General features: G+C 43.8%; 3 protein-coding genes across 4 annotated transcripts; all 3 read left to right on the forward strand.

The window, feature by feature from the left end:
• The first annotated feature begins 11,922 nt into the window (after positions 1-11,922).
• Positions 11,923-13,188, forward strand: LOC120690739. The gene is made up of 2 exons (XM_039973531.1): positions 11,923-12,802; positions 12,916-13,188. Exons 1-2 carry the CDS (start codon positions 12,148-12,150, stop codon positions 12,969-12,971), a joined length of 711 nt encoding a protein of 236 aa, XP_039829465.1. The 5' UTR covers positions 11,923-12,147; the 3' UTR covers positions 12,972-13,188.
• A 5,310-nt stretch (positions 13,189-18,498) lies between these two features.
• Positions 18,499-20,610, forward strand: LOC120696189 (transcription factor UDT1-like). The gene is made up of 4 exons (XM_039979325.1): positions 18,499-18,960; positions 19,203-19,373; positions 19,973-20,146; positions 20,257-20,610. The coding sequence occupies exons 1-4, from the start codon at positions 18,706-18,708 to the stop codon at positions 20,332-20,334; spliced, it is 678 nt and encodes a 225-aa protein (XP_039835259.1). The 5' UTR covers positions 18,499-18,705; the 3' UTR covers positions 20,335-20,610.
• Positions 20,611-21,010: 400 nt separating this feature from the next.
• Positions 21,011-26,574, forward strand: LOC120690747 (probable V-type proton ATPase subunit H). Of its 2 annotated transcripts, none has more exons than XM_039973542.1 (12): positions 21,011-21,146; positions 21,315-21,379; positions 22,760-22,885; positions 23,231-23,357; positions 23,471-23,543; positions 23,773-23,838; positions 23,910-24,027; positions 24,128-24,289; positions 24,453-24,578; positions 24,663-24,788; positions 25,560-25,739; positions 26,021-26,574. In XM_039973542.1, the coding sequence occupies exons 2-12, from the start codon at positions 21,350-21,352 to the stop codon at positions 26,267-26,269; spliced, it is 1,383 nt and encodes a 460-aa protein (XP_039829476.1). In that variant the 5' UTR covers positions 21,011-21,146; positions 21,315-21,349; the 3' UTR covers positions 26,270-26,574. The 2 variants fall into 2 exon arrangements, with proteins under 2 accessions (XP_039829476.1, XP_039829484.1); XM_039973550.1 differs by having other exon boundaries at positions 23,255-23,357.

The following is a 26,574-nucleotide window of genomic DNA, read 5'->3' on the forward strand; positions in this document are numbered from 1 at the left end:
CAAAGGGCTTCGGGGGGAGTAACCCACCGGGCGTCTCTATACTGCTTGATCTCATCAACATTCCCTTTTTCGTCCGCCTTTCCAGTCTCTCTCATGGCCACAGATGCACGGTCATGTCCCTTGTATATGTACTTGAAAAGGTACTTAACAGATTTGATGCTGCCACAAGCCTCAACATTTATGTGACAATTGAACGTGCGTAGCAGATAAGGGTTGTAAGGAACGACCCATTGATTATCCAGCATGTGGCCACATATCTTTTCTTTGCGTCCATCATCACGTCGCCTGTAGATAGGGTAAGAATCCTTGCCCTGTGAAGAAGCATTGCAGAATGAGCATGGATATCTATTTTTGCAAGAGGAACGCCCCTTTGTGCATGGGCAATTAGGATTTAATGACCCACAAGGTCCATGCATCATGTGTTTGGTGACCATTTTGTATAGTTCTGGGTACTTCTTCTTGTTAGGAAGCTCAGCACATATCAAACGGTCATACTGTTCAGGACATGTAAGCTTGTATTTTCTTTTCATGATGAGCAAGAAGTGGGCATGCGGCAATCCTCTCTTTTGGAATTCCACAACATACACATATGAACGGACTTTGCCGAGGATATCCTTTTCCATCAACCTCCACTTCAATTCCTCCAGTTTTGCCTTGAAGACTCGGGTGACGAGATCTGGACGATCTTGCGCGGCCTGACCAGGGTACAGTTCTGCCTTGATCTCATCCCAGTTGGGGTTGCATGTCATTGTGAGGAAGATATCTGGCTTACCATACCTCCGGACCAAGGCCATGGCATCCATATACCGGCGCCTCATGTCCCTAGGGCCTCCAATAAAGGATGTCCCAAGTACGGTACGCTTTCCAATTGAATCTGCTTGTGACTCCCCTGCGTGCAAACTATCAACCAGGCCTTGATATAAATCTGCTCTAATCTCATTTTGGTTGTTTCGTATGTAGTCTAAACGCGAACTCTCAATCTTGATGTAAGTGTCAACAGCAAATTGTTGGAAGAGTCTCTTCCCAAATAATATTGGGTTAAATATCCCCGGCCGCATCTGAAACTTGTAGCAATAGTAGTCGCGCACGGACACACATTTATTCCCTGCGTAACCTGCAATTATTAAATTATAATAGTTTAATATTTATTCTTTTAGTATTACATCAAGTATTACAACATCTCAAATGTAATAACCCGAAACCTTTTGAGTTACCTTCATCATCACCTTCAGATCGGGCTTTGCGGATGGTGCGAGCAGCTTTGACTTCGGCCATGGTCACCTTGACCTTTGGAATGCAATTGTGCCAGCCAAGCTCCCCTCTAGGAAAGAACAAGGGATACGATAATGGATCGTAGCACGCATGATACGATCGAATGCCATGTACAGACCTGTCCTTCCCTTGCAAGACAACACTATGCTGGAATTGCCCTAGCAGTTCACTTCCCTCTACCCAAATGGCAGCCACCTCTGATGTTAATGGTACATTATGTGTCCTCTGATCTAAATATTGATCCAAGTTCAATTCAATATGATAGTCCTCAATGTGTTCAATCTAGCCCAGTGTCCTAAGATGCTCAGAATAAGGGTTACCTCAAAGGATCCCAACTAACCTATCAATAACCTCCTTGTCCTTTCGTGCACAATCTGCACGACACTTTTGTTACCGATGCTCAAGAGCCGGATCATCATCATAAAAGTAAAGCTCAAGATGTCTAGGTTCTGTCCCTTCCTCTTTACCAAAAGATCGGATATTGTGGTAAATCTGACCATGTGCACGAAATGTGTAGACACCAGCATTCCGCATGTTCGTGGTCATACGGTCAAGGTGACAGTACGGGGAAGTGAAAGAAAAATGTCCATTGAAAAACCTAATGTTGGCACGAAAGTGCCTATCATCGGGATCTGAACTTGTTCACAATCTCATCAGGGCTGGTGGTGTGTCAGGTGTGGGGAGATGTATCTGCCCACTGCGACAGCAGAACCCTGGTGGTTCTGATTGAAACTTCTTCGCGTTGCAGTGCTCGTAATTATCGACCGGTTCTAACATGTGAGTTTCTGACGGGACATTTGCATAAACCACAGCGTAAGGATCTGGCGTCTCGCTCACACTTGGATCATCATCACCATTATCGACCTCGTCGTCCTCGTCAACATCATCTTCTGTAGAATAAACCATTTTGATTTTCATGTTAGCCGGGGATTACAGTATTAAGTAACGCGTACAAACATATGCTTCGCACTTACCTTGACCTGCAAATAGGTACCCCTCGTCCTCTTCTTCATCATCCTCAAATATGATATCCTCATCACCATCTGGGATAATATATGGAGATTCGTGATCACTCTAACCATTTATTTTAGTGCAAATGGGTGATGTGGAATTAAAAATTAAAAAGTTCATAAAAAACATACCATCCTCCACCATGTCTGGCTGCATCTCGTCAACCGCATCATGTGTATGTGTTGTTGATCCGACATGATGAGCATATGTTTTAGAGGGGTTGTTGGGCATAGGGTGTTTATTTGCAGTCGTATTGGTTCCTTTGGTGAAAACAAAAATGCAATCAACGACATTGGATATGTGACAGGGTGGCTTAGTCGGAAAACGACACTACCAAAAATGGGTTTTACCAGCATTAGTTACAGTCGATTCGTTTGTCGGCTGTGGATCACACCTTGTTTCTTTGTGAGATCTCTTCGTGTTCCGTCCAATTGTTGACTCAAACTTCTTAGTTCGCAGAGAACAAAATTTATCCTTCACACCAGGGGTAACATGTTGGGAACACCTTTTTTTCCAACCAGGATCGATGGTTCAGCTTCTTGAGGGAGGTCCTCTAGGGTGGATGGAATGTATCCCGTTCCGCCGTGTAGAATTGGGATCTCCAGGTCACATGGGCTTACTGGCTCATTAAGGGTATTAGGAGAAATGAGTTTGGGCTCAAAGTGTGGGTTCTCTATCGCGATGGAGTCAGGATGCAATGTGTCGGATCTAATGTCTTTAATTCTGCGTCGAGATGCTCTCTTGTTTTGGTTAACTTTCTCCTTTTTCTCCTCGGTAGACATAGTCATCTTAGGCTGCTTCTTAGCATGATATGCATCTCGACGGTGCTTATTAATTATGTCCCTCTTCTCGGCAGTCATTGATACCCTTCGCGCTCTAGCCCTCTCGCGACGGCGTTCATTAGGATCCACCACTTGATTTTCAACAGGTGCATGACATTCTAACATTATAATACTAATTCAATTTATTGGTCCCGAACATACACAAACACATATGTGGGGGTGAGTAAGACGTACCTGCGTTGGCCTGAGCGATACTTTCTGCGTGACACCATTGCTGGGGGTTTTTGTTCCAAATATTCTCACCTGACAATAGACATTATAAAGGGTGATGAGGGATATACATGTCATGCATGGAACCAAAACAATAACCCATCACAAACTATAATGAACAAGTATTGACCATACTAGACTCATTAGGTATTTTTCCATTGCTGTTGTAAGTGAAATCGGCAGGCTTGGGGATGACCTGAGATCCACCTGCACATAAGAAAATGAACAGCGCATGAATTCTATGACCACTTATGCGCATTATGGAACAAAAACAACGACAGATCAGGCAATAAAGTCATTTTTTTGATAGATGGGTCAATTTGTAAGGATGTCATCATCCGTTGAAGCCACAACAGAATAGAACAGTTGATCTCACATACAACACCTAAAATTTATGCTTTATTATGCACACCATAGGTGCGTACCTGACTCATTGGGTGTTAAGTCACCTACAAAAGTCAATTGTCCAGGCCCTGGGATGTCCCGAGGGACACCTGCACAAAACACAAACGGACAACATTTGAGTTCAACCATCATACAAAATTTGTTCCACCCTACTGTTTCAACAAACAATCGAACGACACCGATCACAAGTACCTAATAGTTGGATCACATTGTCCTGTTCTGTCATCTGAGCCTCAAGCTCGTCTGCACCTCGCGTGACCCCTAGAAGCGTACCCTTTATCATTGGTGTGGACTACGGACTGAAAGCAATAAACATGGTAAAATGAAACTATACAATCACCAGCCTAGCTACTAAGCAATACCCGGTTCGTAAGATTCATTGCGATGTAGCCAGTCGGTATCCTCTTCAGCTGTGTTTAGATCTTCAGCGCACATGCAGAGAGTGAGATATCCAGTGCAATATTAATATAGAATACCATAAAAATCAGAAGAAATTTAGAGAGTGGTTCCAGGACATCATACCTGTAAAAGGAGCACCATCCTGACCGCCGTCACGAACATTCTCAACACCTGCAGATTGAGCTTTCTTCCTCTTGTACGCTTCTCTACGCTTCTTGTTCAACTCAGCCCTCTTCTCATCAGACATATTCGATGTACGCTGCTTTTTGACCCGATCTATCTTCTGTTCTGCAGACATCCCTGCATATCGGTCCCTCTCTCGCTGCCTTTTTGCCTCCTTTGGATCTGTCGCTCGTGGACTCGGGACACGGTTACCTAATTCACGTTTAGTATACAGTAAACAAACTATTTAGAGAAGGGTGAACAGTAGCAGGAGGCCTCACCTAATCCAATTGTGTTTGATACATCCCTGAAGGGAGATCGTTCAGATTTACTCATACCTCCTAAAACCCACAGAACCACCTGTACAAATGAATTGTATCCAGTGACCACCAGGAGATTCAAATTTAGAATGCAGCGGCAAGTGGAATCTATGGCAGACCTAATTAGGTTTGCTTCGATCCAGCTCTCCTTCACACACAGTCTATCCCTGTTCAAGATGTTGCACTACGAGTCGATTGACGCCGCCAGCATGCCTAGACAGATCGAGCGAGGGATAAACAGCATGGAGTAAGATCGGAATTTTTAGGAAGTCCATCGTCCAATGAACAACTACACTAAAGCATCACATCAAGATGGTATGGGATAAGCAATATAATATAGAGACACACATAGCTCACCGGATGAAAAAAATGTTAATCCAGTGTCGCCAATGCCCAGGTGGCTGCAGCCCTGGAAGAAGAATGGTCTCCTGTACTATTAGTCTATTACATCAGTTATTTCATAACAAAGTATTGGAAGAGAAAACCTCAATCTCACGAATTAATTCATGCAGTTTGACAATCATGATCAGGGTAAACTAAACCTCCCAGGGAAAGAGGGTATAATTAGCTAGGTCTCGATCATCGAACTCAACAAAATCCCAGATTCCCAAGCGACGACTAATAAGCAGTAACTCGGGCTCCTCGTCCAGCCATGGTTTACGATGTCACTGTGCCACCAAATTGCCGGCGATGTAGGGCACGAGAGGGATCGAGGAGTAGGGGAATAGAGAGAGGAGGTCGAGGGGGTTCCATTTTACCGCTTGCGCTTGTGCGGCAGACACCCGAATCAGCACACCCCGGCCACGTGACGTTCCTGAGTGTGAAGACGTTATTCCTCTCGATCTCCTGCAACTGCAAGCCGACGGCATATAGTGCGACGATGCATGGAGGAACAGCAGGAGAGCGACAATGCATGGAGGAACGACATAAGAGCGATGATGATTAGGATCTGAATCAGCTCACCTCCCGTCAACAGGATGCCGTGCCGGCGATCGATACGCGGCGCAGCCTGCAGATGGCGGCGAGGTCTAGGGCTCCGTCACCACGGCGGAACGGGTTTAGACCTTGTCTGCAGATGCAGATGGCGGCGATCTGTAGGGCTCCGTGATGCCCGCGCGGGATGGGGAAGGTTTCTCGGGAGTGCGCGGTTTAGGGGATCGCACCGGTTGACGAACGTGGGAGGGGAGACGGTCGCACGGCAGACTGGAGGGGCGACGGTCGCACGAAAAAATGGCTGACGAACGTGGGAGGGGCGACGGTCGCACGGCAGACTGACGAAGGTTGGAGGGGCGACGGTCGCACGAAAAAAAAAGTCTTGCAATTAGTCTTTTTAGTAGTAGAGAAGAGAAGAGATAGAGATAGCAGGTGCTCTGCTCTTGCACTAATAGTAGAAAAGAGAAGTCAATCGAGTAATTACAGAAAGAAAAGAAAAATGAAACAATTCTAATTATGCATTCATCAATTTAAATATTCAACAATATGTGAATGTTAAAGATAACATCGATTGTATAAATACCCAAGCTCTTGTGGTGGAGTTAATCCCACTCAATCTCGTGTAAAGTCTGTTTGAATCCCGCTCAATTTCCCTTCATTCCCTGCTAATCCATGATTAACCGATAAGGCCTAAGTAGAAAGGCACTGGATAGAACTCTTATCCTATTCTTACGAATTTACCCCACTAGCTTTAGGATTTGTGGTATCCAAAAACATCTCCATATAAAGCAAACATTAATTATTTCTACAAAGTATATGATGATGGATGGCATTTTTCTATAGTTAGGATAGTATTGAGTTTGCGCTATAGAATTCCTCTAATATAATGGCAGTACCAAATAAGGATAACACGTACTAAATATGCACCAAATAAGTCACCACTGACCAGATAACTGTAATTACATTGCCAATTTATCCCCTGCCTTTTTTCACTATATACACAGACACACGATTACCTTTGTAACCTAGTATAGCCCAAATAACACTGCAAAACAGAACACTCCACTCAGAGTAGAAAGCAATGGCCGGAACAAACAAGGCCTTGGTGTGCTTCTGGCTAGCCATGCTGCTGGCCTTATCATCAGGTATAATTTTGTCACGGATCCTTTTGGTAACCGCTCAAATAATCTGTCAGTAAAGTGCTTAAGTTACTTCCCGCAATAATCTCGATTCATTTCACCGGCGCAGAAGATGTCGGCGTGTCGGACGCGTCGTGCATCCCGGCGGTGAGCCTTGGCTGCCTGAAAGATAGCGGCTGCCGCAAGACATGCCTCAATGACGATGAGGCCAACACCAGCTGGAAGTGCAGAAACTTCCTCTGCATCTGCTGCAAATAGCGGCTAGCCCTCAGCTGCAACGAGCGTGGGAGGAGGTCGCATGGTTTGGGAGCCTAGGCTCTGCAGCGCTTGGGAAACTTTGTGTTTATTCCAATGATTGAGAAATAATATAAGCCATGTGTTATTCCCCATTTCCCCTAATACTGGAGTACACTTTGGGCAAGGCGAGTCCTTACAAGAACTCACACGAGAAATCTGCGTATTTTCCTGTTTAGATAGATAAAAGAGACGATACAAAAAGGTAGGAGGTGCTGCCAGTGAAGATAGAAAAACGGGATAACAAAGATGAAATTTGAAATAAAACTTGCAAACTTGTAAGATAACCAGAAAGACCCTCCCTCTTAATGAAAAATGTGCTCAGGTATGGTCGCGAAAAAGATAAAGACCATGAAAGCCACATGTGTTTGAGTAACTGCGAACAACATCATGAACCTATCGTTTCACCTAAAATTTTACCTCTCAGCCATTCCTGTCGTTTCTTGTCAGTTGTCACCCTATGTATTTCCGCACACTTGGCAAGGTACAGTTCTGAATTCTCATGCGTTATTTTTTGAATTCAGAATTGTACCTCTTCTACACCTATGAAGATTTGGTATATGAAGGTAATGAAGAAATTAAAAGCAAAGATACCGAGGCAATATTTGTTACTACTGCAAATTAAATCTGCAACTGTCCTACTGTCCTACAGAGTGTGTATGATCACGAAAGACAGTAATTGTGATATAGGGAAATCCTCCAATCTAATGCCTGTATCCTTCACAAAATCTCCCTAAATAAATCGGTTAATGACCCATGGCCTCATGCACCAAATTTGCTATTAATTTACAGTGCACGTTGTCAACTTTTCCTTAATCTTTTTCTAAAACTATATATACCCATTGGAAACTGCAAGTCAGAACAGCACTGCAACCCATCACTGTGCTCAAGAAGCTTTGTCAAAGTTGAAAACGATGGTGGAATCAAACAAGGCCTTCTTGTGCTTTTGGCTCTTGTTGCTGCTCGCCTTGTCATCAGGTACACATGCATGCATCATCTCTCTCATCTCTGAAAACTCATGTGTTTCCAATGGATCTTTTGGTGACCAGCACAAGTACTTTGTGAGTGACATGCTTAGAATCTCTTCCTGTAAGCTCGACCGATTCGTTTTCACTGGTGTAGAAGAGGTCGGTGCGCTGGACGACTGCTACCCGGCGGTTACCATTGGCTGCACAAAGGATAGCCACTGCCGCAAGCCGTGCTGCAACGACGATGATACCTACACCGACTGGATATGCAGAGACTTACTGTGCCTCTGTTGTAAGAATTTTGAGAACCCAAAGAGCTGCTTCGATTCCTGAGCAACCCATGTCCACAGCTACGCCTTATGAAAACTGCTTGGTATTAGGAGGTCGGATGTTTTTTATGCATTGGTGCGTTTGGAAACTTCCATTTGGTGTAACCAATGATCGATTGAAATAATAAGGCATATGCTTGGGCACTCTCTATTTTTTTAAGTCGCACCATCACGGTCACTCTGGAAGCCCTTTTGACAACTTGAGCTAGAGATCTGTGTGTACTTTCGATTGAGGTGCATAACGAAGCAAATACAAAGGCAATGCTAATCAGCAACTGAAAATTTAACCGCTAGTTGCTCGAATGGTCATTTTGTACTTAGTACTGGTTTCCTCCAGTTGCAATATAACTGCTAGGAAGTTGCATAAGTATCCATTAACATACAATCAATTTGCTGAAAAAATCATTAGTCCTTGTGATTTGTTGTTTCTTATTTGATTCGGTCGATGATGAATTGTTCTTTTGATGTAGGAGCATGTGTTTTTCATCTGTTAATACTTTTGGTATAGACGTCAGAGTCAGACACGCATGGTGCGCCGATCTAACTAGCTGAGTTTAAAAGGTCAAAGAATATATAGCACAAAGAACAAGGCAGAAAATTGGTTATTTGTTCCCTTCTTTCTAAAAAATTAAAATGTTTTAGTTGTGTCCTAAATCATACTTTGACAAGATATATAGCACTTGTTTAACTTTGACATATTCCTCAAACAAAAGTTTGACAAAATTTATAAAAAAAATATATTGACATCTAAAATACTAAACAAATGCACTATGAAGACTTATTTGATGGTAGATTTAATGAAACTAATTAATGTTGTAGACGTTAACCTAATACACATTGGAAGATTTGGAAGAGAATGAGTCGGAGTAGTAATATAGCATATAGTGAGGAAAGGTACAAGATCTTAATACCATGCCTAACTTTGAATTATTTCCTACTAATATCCAAGTGCGAGGGTTTGGTATCTGAATACATCTGCAGCCCAGGTAATATATTGGTTTGTAGTCAGTACAAGCTATAATCAAAGTGCACGGGATTATCACGTAAGGCAGTAATTCTGGCACATAAAAAAACCTCCAGATAAACTAGTGCTTGCACCCCTGATAAAAATCACCGTGAAATAATAAGCCAGTCCATTAATTCATGCTTCCATGAACCAGGCCAGGATTAACACTCACCAGATAACATTAATCTACAGCCCACACTGCCATCTATGTAACCTGAACCATGTGACTATATATAACCATCTCAACACATGCAGCTTAAGACACCGCAGTTCGTAGAAAGCAATGGCCGGGCTGTTGGAAATAAATTTCAGTTAAGATATTGTGATCTTCACTATTAAGGAAGCATTTAAACCATCTAAATATGATTAAGGAAACCTAATGATAAAACCCTAATGGGCTGTGATCAGCAGGCCCATTAGGCCCGTTTCCAGAGGCTGGCCCCCAGCCCCACAGTGCCTATAAATATAAGATTGTGGTTAGCACCTTAATCACCCATTCACGTCGTTCGAAAACTCTAGCCACCGCTAGTCTGATCGCTAAGGGCACTGGAGGGGTTTGGAAGGCCAAGCACTCCCGTTTGGCGCCCGGAGGACGCCGATTTGCTGCTGCATCTCCTACACCGACAAGAACGCCTACTTCCTCTACGGATCAGGCGTAAATGGCTGCTGCTACTGTTAATGCTGGTATAATGTTTACCAATTTATTTCGCATTAGATTGATTTGTCATGAACTAGGTTATGTTAAGATCCTGAAGTAATGTGCCACTGATTTAAGTTTTGGCAATGCTAACAATTGGTATCATGAGCCATCTTAACCTAGTCATGCACGGTCAATTTTGAGCCATGTTTATGCCTCTGTTTTCGTCGGTTTTAAGATGCAAAACGTGCTGTGCAGATTAGATCCTATTGCACAGTTAAGTTTGATTCATGTTTTAGATGCAATTAGATCCTGCAGAATGGCTTTTATGTATTAATCATGCGTGATTAGATCTAAATCATGGTTAATTAAGTTTCTGATCACGAGATTAGATCTAATCTAATTCGGTTTAGATCAAGTTTAAGATTAATCATGATCTGTTAATGCTAAGTGTCTCGGATTAGATGCAAATCATTAATGTTTATGCTAATTCATGATTAAACCGAGGCAAATTGATGATTAGCTATGCAATTAAGGTTAGGGTTTGCTGCTACTTAATCTGTTCCCCAAATTAGATCTCTATTCATGTTAACTTCCGCGAAATTAAAGCCCAAATCTATGAGATTAGATGCATCAGTCAGCAATTAGAAAAAGGGGAGTCAAATTTCAGATCGCATCTTGAAATCCCCAAATTTTTCCATGAACCCTAACCCTAACCCAAAGTGAAGCATCAGTTGCTTACCTGTCGCTTACCACTAATCGACGGAGCAGTGCGTGGCATCTTGATCCGCCGCGCGTGGTTGCCGAAAGAGGCATCCAGTGGAGCCCCTCGACGGCATGTCGCGCGACTAGCTCGCACGGCACGCCGGCGAGAGGGCCCACGGGGCGCCATGGCAGCCGAGCTCCGGGGTGGCGCGTCAAGGTGGCGGGCTGGAACCCGCGCGCTGCACCCGCATCAGGCGGCGGCCGGGCCCGAGCAGGCGGCACGCGTGGCCCAAGGCGGAGCCTTGGGGCTGCAGCGGCGGCCGGCGCTCACGGCCGGGGTGGGCGCGCTGCCGGGCCCGCGCATCAGGTGGCGGCGGCCCCCAGGCTCCCGCGCGCATGAGCGGGGCGCGCAGCTCCCGCGCGTGGCACAAGGCGGCGGCCAGCCGGCCCGAGCCGCAGAGCGCCCCAGGCGCAGCTCCCTGCTACGTGCGAGCGGCGGCAGCCAGCACCGCCCGCGCGTTAGGCGCGCGTCAGGCGGGCCAGCCTGCACGCACGCGCTGCGACGGCCGGGGCCAGAACATTGCTGCCGGCCAAGGCACCGAGCGCATGACGCTGGCGCGCGGCGCTGGACCTTGAGGCGAGCGGCGGCTGGTGTCTGAGGAGAAAGTGGATAGTGGAGTGAGGAAACTAGGGTTCCGACCGCACGCACTGTTTTATACTGCACCACATCAGTTCGTGGCCCTTAGATCATGACGGACGATCCAGATTCGCCCGCAGTTAGGGTTTTCGCGGGATGGGCCAAATGGGCCGACTGTGCAGTTTGGGCCGCGCGCATGGGGATGTTTTTGGGCTGTTTTTCATGAGTTTTAGCCCATTTAATGTTAAAGCCTTATTCTTTTACTGTTTCTTATGATTTAAGCTTAATTTTAATTGCTATTATATTTAAAGGCTTTAATTATTTCTATTGCACTTATTATTACCAGCATTATGTTAATTAATTTCTATGAGTTATGTAAATGCTTTTAATTATGTTTTAATTGTATTTATTCACTGAAAATTATGTTTATCCACCATAAGCAATTAAGATGCACTCGATTTAAATGGAACCATCGGGAAGTTTATTTAGAGCACTTGTAATTAATTCTGACCATCGTTGATTTAATTATGAGTTTTAATGATAAATTTCGTTTGTTTTCCCCATCGGTGATGCAAATTGAAATTTATGTATGATTTTAATCAGACCATCGTAGGGTTAATTTCATACTTCTTATGCGCATCTTAATTGTGAATTTAATTAAGTTATTGTTCTCATGATTTTCAGTGAACACTGTGACGGGCTACCTGAAGTCCATTGAGCCCCTAAATGGCACCAACTACCCCAGCTGGTATAAAGATGTTCAGGTGGCCATTGCTGTGTGCGAGTATGATCTCGCCTTACGTCAAGACAAGCCAGCAGAGCCCGCTGATCCCAATGGTGATCGTACTGCCATTGAGAAGTGGGAGAGATCAGACAGGATGGCCAACATGATCATTAAGAACACGATCACTCCGGCCATCTGTGGTGCTATTCCTGGTAAGGACAAGGATGGTAATGATCTGAGCGCCAAGGCATACCTTGCCAAGGTGGAGGAGAACTTTAAGAGTTCTTCCAAGACTTATGCTAGCACCCTGATCATGAAGATGCTGACTTCACAGTATGATGGGCAAAGTGGAATCAGGGAGCACATTATGAGCATGTGTGACATGGCAAATAAGCTGAAGACACTGGATATGGCTATCTCTGATGGTTTTCTGGTGCACTTCATCATGACTTCTCTGCCAGTACAGTACAGTCCCTTCAAAATAAGCTACAACACTCAGAAGGCGACTTGGAGCATGGCTGAGCTCATTAGCTACTGTGTTGAGGAAGAAGAAAGGCAGAAAGCTGAGAGGATGAAGGATGCTGTCAACATGGTCAGCGAGCGCTTTGGGCGTGTTAGCATGAGCAACACTCCTAAGCATCAGGCTGAGTCTGGCAGCAGCAGGCAGCATAAGAGAAAGTTTAAGGGCCATAAGAGCAAGGCCGTGTCACATAAGAAGACCTCTAATGAGAGGCTGTGCAAGTTCTGCAAGTCACCTAAACATGAGCAGAAAGATTGCCATGGATTTAAGGAGTGGCTTAAGAACAAAGGTACAATTACTGATTATGTATCTTTTATTGATGAATCATTCTTAGTGAATTTTTCTCCTAATACTTGGTGGATTGACTCAGGTGCCACTGTGCACATTTCCAATTCACTGCAGGTATTCAGTTCGATCCGAACTATAAGAGAGGGGGAGCGAAGTCTAAGAGTGGCTGATGGCAATGAAGTGAAGGTTGAAGGCATTGGGAGCTTCAATTTGGAGTTACCAGGCGGCTTCAACCTTAGTTTGCATGATGTTCCTTATGTTCCCAGTTTGAAGAGAAACCTTATTTCTGTTTCGCGTTTAGATAAGTCGGGACATATTTGTGAGTTTGGCAACTCTGTGTGCAACATTAAATTTCATAATTTAAGTGTGGGCCTTGGTCATTTGCAAGACGATCTTTATTTGCTCTCTCTTGATAATGTTTATTCTGCAATGAATGTGGATGATGTATCGCATAAGCGTAAGCGTGATGATGAGACTTCTTCGAAATCGTGACATTGTCGTTTGGGCCACATTTCGAGGGGGAGAATTGAGCGTCTCATAAGAGAAGAGATACTCCATTCATTAGATCTCTCATAATTAGATCAACAATGCGTTGATTGTATTAAGGGGAAATTCGCTAAGACAATTAAGAAAGGAGCTACTCGGAGTTCGGGCTTATTAGAAATAATTCATACTGATATTTGTGGCCCGTTCCCAGTAAAGTCTGTTGATGGTTTTGACTCGTTCATTACTTTCACAGATGACTTCTCTCGTTATGGTTATATTTACCCCATTCATGATCTATCCGAGTCATTAGATAAATTCAAAATATTCAAGGCTGAAGTGGAAAATCAGCATAATGTCACTATTAAATTAGTGAGATCGGATCGAGGTGGTGAATATTATGGGAGACATGCTCCATTCGGCCAAGTACCTGGACCATTCGCTAAGTATCTTGAAGAGAATGGTATAAAGGCCCAGTACAGTATGCCGGACGAACCACAGCAAAACGGAGTTGCTGAGCGTCGTAACCGTACACTAATGGACATGGTACGTAGCATGCTTAGTTATTCTACTTTGTCTGTGGAGCTGTGGATGGAAGCATTAAAAATAGATGCACACATACTTAATCATGTTCCTTCCAAATCCGTGCCAAAAACACCTTATGAGTTGTGGTTTGGGAAGAAACCATCGCTTAATTATTTGCGTGTGTGGGGCTGTCCAGCCAAAGCTAAGTTATTTAATCCACAGCAAAAGAAATTAGATGATAAGACGGTGAGCTAATATTTCATCGGATACCCTGATAAGTCTAAGGGATATCGATTCGACTGTCCTGATCGTTTCACTAAGTTCGTTGAGACCAGGCAGACTGTATTCCTAGAGGATGCAGGAATCAGTGGGAGCTTTCCGAGGAGGGAAATTAATCTTGAAGAAATACGGGCTGAGCTTCCCATCCCGGTGATTCAAGAAACAGTAACACCTCAGTTAGTGCCACTGTTTGTTCCTTCCGTTCAGAGTACACCATCTGTTCAGATTACGCCTCCTGTTCAGAGTACTAGCGCTGCTCCGCCTGTTGAAGTAGCTCCTGAGCCTGCGAGCGAACAACAAGCTGAGCAAATGGCGCCTAATGCTGAAGTTGAGAACCCTGTCGAGGTGCCTCAAACTGCACCTCAACCAGCACCTCAGCCTGTTGAACCATTAAGAAGACCACAGCGGGCTAGGAAAGAGACAGTTTTCCCTGATTATGAGACATACTTAAGTGAAGACATGTATGATATTGGGAAAGCTGATGATCCTAACTCGTTTAGAGAGGCAGTATCATGTGAGAACTCTGCCAAATGGGTTGAGGCCATGGAAGAAGAGCTTAAGTCCATGAGTTCCAATGATGTTTGGGATCTGGTAGATATTCCTAATGGAGTCAAGCCAGTAGGCTGTAAATGGGTCTACAAGACTAGACGTGATTCTAAAGGGAATGTCGAACGATTCAAAGCAAGACTTGTAGCCAAAGGTTTTACACAAAAGGAAGGGGTTGATTATAGGGAAAATTCGATTCATGCCACCACAACTCCGTGAAATTGGGTTTCACGTTGAAAATCATGCCACTCAAATCTGCCTTCTTTTCTGTTCTGCGCTGTACATATTCTCAAGTTATGAGAAAGAATGGATTTGAATGAAATTTTTCATTAAAAAAATAAACGAATGAAGAATATTGATCCCTCTTATCTGATAAGCACTCAAAGCATTTGAACTGCTCAATGAACAATAAATAAAGAGCTAAGGTAAAAAAGTATATGTGTTACTAATAGTATAGTATAGTATAGTAAACCAATTTCTTTTTTAGTTTGCTTTCAGCTGAACATGATGAACATGAAATCAAAAATTGTGAAATTGTAGTGGCATGGATCCAACTGACCCTTGATTATAATGAAACTTTCTCCCCTGTGTCTAAGAAAGATTCATTCAGAATCGTTATGGCGCTAGTGGCTCATTATGACTTAGAGCTACATCAGATGGATGTAAAAACTGCGTTCCTTAATGGTGACTTGGATGAGAACATCTTCATGGCACAACCGGAAGGTTTTGTTGTGAAGGGCAAGGAACATTTAGGATGCAGACTTAAGAAATCTATTTACGGGCTTAAGCAAGCGTCAAGACAGTGGAACCTTAAATTCGATCAAGTGATTAAGAAATTCGGATTTAAGGAGAATGATGTGGATAATTGTATCTACACTAAGATAAAGGGTGGTAAATTTATTATTCTAGTGCTTTATATGGATGATATCCTATTAGCGAGCAGCGATAAGCGTATGCTGCATGAGACAAAGGGATTTCTTTCATCCAATTTTGATATGAAAGATCTTGGTGAAGCCTCTTATGTTCTGGGCATTGAGATACACCGAGATAGGACCAAAGGAGTACTAGGATTATCTCAAAAAGCATATATTGAGAAAATGCTTAAGAGATTTAATATGGATAAGAGTAAGGCCACACCTGTTCCATTAGCGAAGGGCGATAAGTTTAGTGAAGCCCAATGTCCTAAGAACCAATTGGAATCAGATGAGATGAAGGACATACCTTATGCTTCAGCTGTCGGAAGCCTGATGTATGCACAAGTCTGTACGCGTCCTGACTTGGCATTTGCTACCGGAATGTTTGGAAGATATCAGAAAAATCCCGGAAAGGTCCACTGGGTTGGTGTCAAGAAGGCATTACGTTACTGCCAAGGCACTAAAGACTTCATGCTCACATACAGAAGATCAGATAACTTGGAAGTTGTGGGTTATACTGATGCTGACTTTGCTGGATGTGTGGATAGTAGGAAATCTACATCAGGATATATCTACACGTTAGCTGGTGGAGCTATATCATGGAAAAGCTCTAAGCAAAGTTTAGTTGCAGCGTCGACGATGCAAGCTGAGTTTGTGGCATGCTATGAAGCAACTGGACAGGCTGTTTGGCTTAAGAATTTTATTCCGGGCCTCAAGGTAATTGACAGCATTACGGAACCTATAACGTTATACTGCGATAATCAGTCTGCAGTATTCTTTTCGAGTAACAACAAGTCAAGTGGTGCTTCCAAACACATTGACCTTAAGTATTGTGTTGTGAAAGAAAGATGCCAGGATCGAACCATTAAGATTGAGTACATAAGAACTAATTCTATGTTAGCGGATCCGCTCACTAAAGGCTTACCACTGAACGTGTTTAAGCAGCAAGTTACTAATATGGGTTTGGTGGATAGTCTTTAGGTCTTGGTTTAGGGCCATTATGACTCCTAACTAATGAATAAGCGTTCTACCGAGGTGTTTCAGTGAGACTGTGGGTAATGGGGTCCCAGTAGTGCATCAAGCTACTGACGACGCATTGGTCCGGTACTTTCTGTTACTACTAAGGGTGAACATTAGTATGATACGAACATTAGCCTTAACCGTTCGATCAAGTGAGAGAATGTTGGAAATAAATTTCAGTTAAGATATTGTGATCTTCACTATTAAGGAAGCGTTTAAACCATCTAAACGCGATTAAGGAAATCTAATGATAAAACCCTAATGGGCTGTGATCAGCAGGCCCATTAGGCCCGTTTCCAGAGGCTGGCCCCCAGCCCCACAGTGCCTATAAATATAAGGTCGTGGTTAGCACCTTAATCACACATTCACGTCATTCTAAAACCCTAGCCACCGCTAGTCTGATCGCTAAGGGCACTGGAGGGGTTTGGAAGGCCAAACACTCCCGTTTGGCGCCCGGAGGACGCCAATTTGCTGCTGCATCTCCTACACCGACAAGAACGCCTACTTCCTCTACGGATCAGACGTAAATGGCTGCTGCTACTGCTAACGCTGGTATAATGTTTACCAATTTATTCCGCATTAGATTGATTTGTCATGAACTAGGTTATGTTAAGATCCTGAAGTAATGTGCCACTGATTTAAGTTTTGGCAATGCTAACACGGGCCACACAAGGCCTTGCTCTGCTTTTGCCTCTTGATGCTGCTGCTTGCAATGCCATCAGGTATATATATATCCTATTCCTGAAACTCTGATGCACAAAGACCTCATCGATCTTTTGGTGGTCGCAGTTGACGGACCAATTACTTGTTATGATCTTGTTGATCGATTTGTTTTTGTTCCACTGGTGCAGCCCAAGAGGCTGGTGGTGTGTCGGACAGTAAGAAGTGCTTCCCGCTGTGGGACGGCTACTGCGTGAAGTCCAAGCGCTGCGTGAAAAATTGCAACGACCCCGACAAGGGCAAGGGGTTCACCAAGGGACGCTGTAAATTTTTCACATGTGAGTGCTGTAGGCCGGATACCCCGGATGAAATTGCTCCGAGCGCCGACCTCCCACCACCTGAGCACAATCACACGCTAGTACAGTGAAACAAGCGAGCTAGCAAGAGACCAGATAGCGGTTTGTTTCGGTGTGAGTGTGATCGAATGAAACAATAAGTCGTGTCTTTATGCAAATCTTTGCTCACAACGGAGAAAAGTGGCGATCTAGGCGAGTCTGTCGAAGATCAAGCTTCCTTTTTCTGTTTAAATCATAGATTTTCCCTCCAATTACCTAGCTAGATGCTTCCCATCAAATTAACTGATCAAGAGTTCAAGACTAAGAAGGCCTCATGAATCAAAGACGGGATCTTTGCTGCTATCATTACGTGCTTCGCTATCCTCAAATATCTTTCCTTCCTTTTTGCGAACTCCCATGATCCTACAACCTGAATGTACCGTACGCCTCCAATCATCACATCTTTCAGTTAGTACCAGATCACAAAACAAGTACTCACCACGGCAGCGTCTTTGCAGCTACTGTACCTGCAGTAACGAAAACACATTTTTTTTCCAGAGAAAGCGAAAACACAGCAGCAAAATAGTTCCAGAGATCTTGCCCTGATATGGTCCATAGCAGCAAAATAGTTCCAGAGATCTTGCCCTGATATGGTCCATATCTTCATGACCCTCCCATGATCTTACCTCCCTCTCCCCCATGAATTCCCATGACCCTGCCCACAGTGAAGAGTGACCCAACCGCACCTCAAGGCTTGGCATCTTTCAGTTTCCAGACGGCATGGCAAGCTGTGGGGGGCCCACTGGCCAGGCCAGGGCCAAGAAGTCATTGGTGGGTGTCCACAGCGTAACCAACCGGGGCAAGCGCAGCCCGTCCGGCGCCGCTCCAACTAACTTCCCTGGGAACCAGCAGGGCCCGGCCGGCCATCTCACTTGCGTTCAAGCCATCTCACCAGCAGGGCCTCGGGTTGCCTCCCCCTCGCGAGAATCCTCAGCCTCCCTCCTCCGCCCTTATAAGCCACCGCCGCAACCGCAGGGGCGCTGGGTGAGTGGGAGCAGCAAGAGCAGCGCGGTGCCGCATTGAACTTCCCCTCCTTATTGCCTTGGAGAACCTTGTGGTCGGTTCGGCGCGGGGAGGCAGCAATGCCGCGCCGGCAGAGGGCGCGCAGCAGCGAGGAGCTCAAGGCGGAGGACTTCGTCGACTCGGTGCTCAACTTCGGCGGCGCTGGCGGCGGGGACGAAGGGGGGGAGGAGGGGGAGGGGGAGGCCGGCGGGGCCGACGGCCAGCCGGCGGCGACGGAGTACAAGTCCAAGAACCTGGAGGCCGAGCGGAGGCGCCGCGGCAGGCTCAACAGCAACATCCTCGCGCTCAGGGCCGTCGTGCCCAACATCACCAAGGTACTATACTAAGCTCCGATGCTTCCCCTTACACTCATCCGCGAGGCACACATTCAGCCAATGGACATCAACTCCGATTTTCTTCTTTTTTTTTCGGAACAACGACAGCCACTGAAGATGAACTTTCTCTTGTTTTTCTGAATCTGAAATAATAAAGCTGCAAAATTTCATTTATCCTGCAACGCATGGAGTACATTTGCCCTGACGTGTTTCGATTGCGATGTTTTCCCCTTCTGGTTCAGATGAGCAAGGAGTCCACCCTGGCGGATGCGATCGATCACATCAAGAAGCTCCAGAACCAGGTCCTTGAGCTGCAGCAACAGCTCGCCGACTCGCCTGGCGAGGCCTGGGAGAAGCAGGGCAGCGCGTCGTGCTCTGAATCGTTCGCGGCCGCTGAAAACATGCCGTATCAGGTAATTGCTGCTGCTATGAATTCCTTTATTTATACTACTACCATAACAGTTCAGCTAGTGGAAGAAGAAATGCTTGGACACCTTTGGACTTCAGAATCGATCATTCTGAATTTTTTTTTAATTCGGATCAATTGGTGATCCATTTCAGAGAATATCAGCTAGTGTAGCAAATGCTTGAATTGATACTACCAGGATGGTTCAAGTAGTTGAAGGAGAATGTTAGGAACACACTGGGCTTGAGGATCAGTTGTTGTGCTTGTGCATCTTCAGAAAACTCTGATCAACTAGTGCCCATCTTATCACAATCCTGAAACACACTGACCTAGTAGGTTTTCAATATTTGACGGTCGGCGGTAAATGCTTGAACTGGTACAAAATTTCCTCAAATTTACTCTTATTTATTGATCCGGAGAACATTGCGTAACTTCAACTGCCAACATATCATTTACACAGATGATAAGCTCTGAAATTTGTTAGAATAAACGAGAGCAGAAAACCTGAAATCATCGGCTGCTGGGTCATGTCTGATTTCCAGCTGGAATGTTTAGCCGTAATGTATCGCTATTTCCTCAAACTCACTGTGCTATGCATCTCCACAGGGCCAGGTGGAGCTGGTTCCTCTGGGGCCGTACAAGTACCACCTCAAGGTCTTCTGCAAGAAGGCCGGCATCTTCACCAAGGTGCTGGAAGCACTCTGCAGCTACAATGCGCAGGTCACCAGCATGAGCACAATAACGTTCTATGGTTACGCAGAGAGCGTCTTCTGTATTGAGGTAAATACGTTGTCTAAAGACTTTCCTGCAACTGCCTGCTACACGGATCTAATAAATCTGTCATCGGGAGTTTTCCAACTGCTAAATGTGTTCTCGTTTCCTTAATGTAGGTGAAGGGTGAGCAGGATGTTGTGATGGTGGAGCTAAGGAGCCTGTTATCCAGCATTGTTGAGGTCCCAAACAACTGAGACTCTGATAGAAAAAGAACTCATAGAGCTCACATGTTTCAGTCTGCAAAACCTGGTCTGAGGAAGAAACTCAGTTCTGAAGTGTTTGTGTAGTTAGTGTAACAAGGGTACATGTCAATCTACTGGTACAACTGACTGGAAAAGAGCCGGATTTTGTGTTAACTTGACAACTGATTGGAACAAAGAACTTGTGTGGGTTCCCTGAAAGAAAGGAATTTTTTTTTGAGGGCTGAAAGAAAGGAACTTTGTGAGTTGTGACTGAGAACAAACCGTTCATTCATCATTGTCTTAATTCTTAAATGTCCTGTGTAACCTTATGTGTGCCGTGTAGAACTAATCCATTTGCAGCACACAAAGCAGTTGACATTAGGAGAAAAGTGTGCCTGCGTGCGTGGCAATGGCAGGGGTCAGTTAGCAGGAAAAAGCATCGATGCAAAATGCTAATATTTCGTTTAGGCTAATCCCGTTGCACAAATGATTAGATGCAGACCATATTCCAGCTGACCGCCTGCAAACATATAGCAGTATTTTTTTTCTTAAAATGTTTTTTAAGAAAAATTCGGCTGTAAGATTCGCGCGGCGGGATGGATCGATGGCGATCAGGTGCAGGCACAGCAGAACACGACTCTCCACGTGGCCATGTAACGTGGGCCCCACCCCGGCACGGACTCGGCCACTCGTCTCGGTCTCGCTCTCATCTAATTACGCCCCTGTCTCTCTCAGATCCCTCTCTCCTCTTCTTCTCCCTTCCGTCCCCAAATCGTCGCGGGGAGCCTACCGATCCCTCGCCCGCCTCCCGTCGCGCGCGCCAGGTGAGTAGCAGGGGGGGGGGACTCAATTTCCGATCTCGAGCACGTTTCTACTCCCGCCCGGGCGATCTCCCGCGGGGATCTCCGGCCGCGGGGCTCGGTCGCTTCGATCTGATCCGTAAGCTGTGGGAGGATGGGGCTTCCGATCTGATCCGGGGTTTGGTCTTGCAGGTGGACCCGGGGGCGGTGCTTGCCCTGCCGCCGCGATGGATCGCGCCGAGCTCACCACCGAGCAGGTCAGTGCCTGGGATTGTTTGCTCACCCGCTTCCCGAACCTGTTCCAGCTTCAACTTTTGATGCCTGTTAGCTTCATTGTGCCTGGTTTCTGCGATTCCTACAGTCTTTTGGCCGGGGAGTGCGGGTTAGTTTAGTTGGACGCATTAAGAGGCTGTAGTGTGGTACATAGGATACGCTTGCGAATTGCGACTGGACACTCCTGAAAAATTGCTAGGATCTGCTGCAGTGGTACTTTAAGCAGACCGAACTTATCACTTGTGCATGCTGCTATGTCGCAACTTGCAACTTGCAACTTGGGCTCACATTTTGTGGTGGTCATTATGGAGCCTGGAGAGCAGCTGCTACTACATGACCCATAGCGGTAGCATGATTGACTATAGCGGAAACTGTAGCGATCACCGATCGTCATGGGCTTTTTTGTTATTCAAAGGACAAATAGCGTGCAGTTTCTATATGATGAGGCACGACCTAGAACATAACCAGCTTATACTGTGTATGTTGGATAAGTACGCTGTGGGGTCAATGCAGTGTCATGCCAGTGAATCAGTCCATGCAAATATCCCTGGTAATTCTGTTCCGGGTCCAATGTGCCATCATACTGCTGATTGCATTGCATATTTTGGTTATGGGAAAATTGTATACTTGCCACTATTGTAATCCTGTAACTTGAATTTTCCATTACAAAAAAGTCTTATTGCAAATTACCACCCACATGGATCTCAATGTATTCCATTTGCTATCACGGTCTTCTTGACCAGAAGTCCAGAAATATTCTATTTTGACAGAAAAAAAATAATTGCAAAACTAAACAAAAGAAGACTAGCCTTATCTTCTTCCCAACCCAGTCGACATCCCCAATTCCTACCTTTTCTGCATGGCTGCTGGCCTGCCGCCACCTGCCAATTCTCACTACTGCACTAAGCTGCTCTAAGATCAGATGCACCACTTCCACCCTGACCGCCTCTCTAGCTCCAGTTTGATTAGCAATCAATCTGCTGTTTCAAAGCGATTAGAAACCTATTCGATATGTCTCCTGACATATGCTTCAAAGAGGTACTGCCTGCCTGATATTGTGTTTTGAACTTTTGATCAAGTCCATGGGAAATTTATAAATCACATGCCTTTTTAATTTAATTAATACTAGGTAACGAACTGCAGACACTATCTATTTTTGCTGATCAAGTTTTTGGGTAATTACAATTTCTAGCCTTGGCATATTACTCTTCATGTGTTACGGTGCCTTCTTTATTGGCTAGGATACTTTTCATGAAATTGTTGCAAGCATCAGAAGGATTGTAGACTTTTCGGTTGCAGTATGTTAGCAGGAAGGAAAACTATTTTGTTTATTAATTTTGTGTATTGTGGTTTTATATCTTAAGGTTCTCAAGCGGGACATTCCATGGGAGCATTACATGTCAACTAAGCTTATTTCTGGGACATGCCTTCAGCTTTTACGGCGCTATGACCAGAAACCAGAGAGCCAGCGTGCTCCTTTGCTTGAGGAGGTGAGTTGCGTTGTCACCTAAATTCGTGCAATTATAAAAGCTTAAACACCAGCATTATTTTTCCATCTTTCAAATTAGTACTATGTTGAAATGATTGATGTCCGGATTCTTCGGTCACAATTTTCTTTTTCTTGCTCTTTAGTATTTTTATCTTAATTCAACATTTCATAGACATTATTTAACTGTTAAAAGGGGATCTAGTTGATTAATTGCTCTTTTCTCTTGCACTCCTCATATAAGTTTTACTTCCTTATACTCGCCATTCAAAATAGTTTACATTCTATTTTTATTGTATTTATCTGTATACCTTTGTTTGGTTACCCTAAACTAGTTTTATAACGCAAGGATCGATGGACTCTATTCTTACAGGATGGGCCAGCATATGTTCGAGTTTTTCTGAATATACTACGGAGTATCTCTAAGGAAGAGACTGTGGAATATGTGCTTGCCCTCATTGATGAGATGCTTGCAAGTGCGTAACTATCCATTGCATTTTTATTTCTTGTTGAAGAAAACTATTCATATGCTTCATTAAGCGATTGGGTTATAAGTTATTTATGCTACATTGTTGACCTTTGTTTTCAGCAAATCCTAAACGCGCAACACTGTTCTATGACCAATCTCTGTCTGGTGAAGATATTTATGAGCCTTTCTTAAGTTAAGTATTCTATTCTTGTTTTATTTTTCTGCTGTCTCTTTATCGTATAAGTAAGGAAACTGCACATTTCTTCTGTTCAGAAAATAGGGCATTATTATTAGAAGAGTCACCTTCTTTACCTTATAGCCTGTTTTGTTTGGCATGCTAGGATGAGTGCGTCCACCTTGCTAGCCCTGCTTTAATTTGTTATCTGACCATCATACTTAGCTAACAAAATTATAATTTTCAGATTGCTCTGGAAAGGCAACTGGTTTGTACAAGAAAAAAGTTGTAAGATATTGACTGATATAGTAAGGTAACTAGGCCAGTATTTGAGTGCTCATCATGCAAGTTTACTTGTAGAATCTTACTTTACTTTGACTATAGTGCACGGCCTAAGCATCAGAATGGCATGCTTCCAAATGGAGACTCTTCAAATTCGAAGAGCAAGCTTACTTCAACACATGATGTGTTGAGAGGTTTGGTTGATTGGATCTGTTCTCAGGTTAGAACATGTCAATTGTTGTAGTTCATTATCACTTTGTGTATGTTATGCTGTGAAACTAGCATTCAGGAGTTCTGAAATTTAGTATCATGTTTTGCAGCTGAGGAATCCTACCCACCCGAGCTGTTCTGTTCCTACTGCTATCCACTGCCTCTCCACTCTGCTAAGAGAAGCATATGTTAGGACATTATTTGTTCAAGCGGATGGTATCAAGCTGCTCATTCCTTTAATATCCCCAGCTTCAACACAACAGTCAATTCAGGTTATTGCTTGTCCCTAAACATATTGAATGGAAATATCTTTGAGAAGATATGTCTTGTTAGGACTCTAAGCAGTTCAATCAGATATCAGGCATAAACTGTTTCATCTTCTATAACTCAAAATTTAACTTCCCGATCTTTGTTCGTTCTCTTTTTCCTGTGCAGCTCCTTTATGAAACTTGCCTCTGCATCTGGCTTTTATCCTTTTATGATGCAGCAGTTGATTATTTGTCCACTACAAGGGTTATGCCAAGACTTGTAGAGGTTGTCAAAGTCTCTACTAAAGAGAAGGTAATCTTCCAAATTTTCATGTCATATTAATGTCACTGTAGTTACTTCGTATCAAAAAAGTTAACAATATACATAAAATTGAAGGTGGTCAGAGTTGTTGTCATGTCCTTCCGTAATTTGCTGGCCAAGGGTGCATTTGCTGCCCAGATGATCGATCTTGGATTGCCACAGATAGTACAAAACTTGAAAGCTCAAGCATGGACTGATGAGGTGAGGAGCTTTCCAAACCTTTGGATTTTACAGTATTCCATTGGGAAAGTACACATAGAATGTTAGAATCTCTATCTCTGAATTGTTGTTTGAAATCGAAATAAATGTGGGAATCGCAAAATGGCAAGCATATGCTTTCTTGAAACCTTTCTCAAATATGTGGCATTTTGAGTGTTCAGTCGGAAGAGAAAAAGGTTGCACTTTCAGTTTGAGAAAACCCATTTCAAAACCTATATTTTCAGTTTAGGTTCACTATTTTTTTTCTTGTAACTATGGTCTGGTGAAGGTATTGCTTAAACCTGGGAAAAGTGAAACAATTTACTAGAATTATAATTTTATTTCGATGAACACGCATGAGAGCTGTGTATCTTTGTATTAAGAAGGAACATAATTATAATTTTTTAATCTCTTTTTCATCACTTTGAGAACTATAGCAGTGAAATGAGTTGTCCTGTAAGCTTATTTTCTAGTTTGCTGAACCTTCTTTTTGTATGATCTGGTCTCCATCTCCCTGTGGAAACCCTGGAAATTGAACAGTTGGAATTTTTTCTTGATAACATCGCAGAGTTAGTGCATTGTGCATTGTCAAGCACTATAATTCACATTATCTGCATGACAGGCTTCCTTAGTTGCTGCTTCAAAAGTTGGGACTTGTGAAACTTTATGCAGCAGAAATACATGTGAATGGATGAAGACTATATGCACAGCCCATTTGAGCTTCTCTGTTTCCACTTTTGTGCTAACAACATTTGCTATTGTTTGTGCAACCAGGATCTACTAGATGCTTTGAATCAACTAGAGGTGGGACTCAAAGACAACCTCAAGAAGTTGCGCTCATTTGATAAGTACAAACAGCAAGTTCTTCTCGGTCACCTTGACTGGTCTCCAATGCACAAAGATCCAAGTTTCTGGCGTGAGAACATTAACAATTTCGAAGAAAATGATTTCCAGGTATGCCTTGTCTTTTCTTGAACTAATAAGATATTCAAATAAGCAAGATATCATGAAACTGCCTGTAAAAGATATGGATTTCTTTTTGTGTGTGTGTGTGTGTTGAATCACATCATTTCAGTCCAGGCAATCTTTTGTTCCTTAAAAGGGGGAAATGCGCACATAGACCAAAGTAGTTGAAGATTCAAATTCAATTCTCAGCTAGTTTGAATAGTTCAATTAGGATTAATTATGCACATTAACTCTCAAATTGTGAGGGAATAACACCTTCAAATTTGCAGATTCTACGTGTCCTGATGACAATTATCGACACATCAAGTGACACCACTGCTCTTGCCGTGGCCTGCTACGACCTCTCACAGTTCCTTCAGTACCACCCATCTGGCCGAATTGTGGTGGCAGACCTCAAGGCCAAGGACCGAGTTATGAAGCTCATGAACCACGAGAATGCTGAAGTGAGGAAAAACGCACTGCTATGTGTGCAGAGGCTATTCCTTGGTGCAAAGTATGCCAGCTTCCTGCAGGCTTGAGGTAGACCGTACCGAGTTTTTGTATTTAGATCCAGAGAACCCCCACTGGCCATTTGTCAGAATGGCCGAACCATGATTGAAAGACCCTGAAAATTCTTGTCCAGTATACCCTATTGTTATTCGATTTCCAGAACCGATGTATAATAAATAATCAGAGCCATGCCCTCTTCGATGTAATAAAGTGTCCATGGGCTTGTTGATTCTTTCGTTCTTCTGAACAGATTTCTATGAAGTGAAAAGACATGATTTATGTAAATGTTAACTTCAGCAAACTTATTTGTTTATTCTAAGTGACCATTGCTCAA

Source organism: Panicum virgatum, chromosome 2K, assembly GCF_016808335.1.
Source record: "Panicum virgatum strain AP13 chromosome 2K, P.virgatum_v5, whole genome shotgun sequence".
In the NCBI taxonomy this organism is placed as follows: domain Eukaryota; kingdom Viridiplantae; phylum Streptophyta; class Magnoliopsida; order Poales; family Poaceae; genus Panicum; species Panicum virgatum.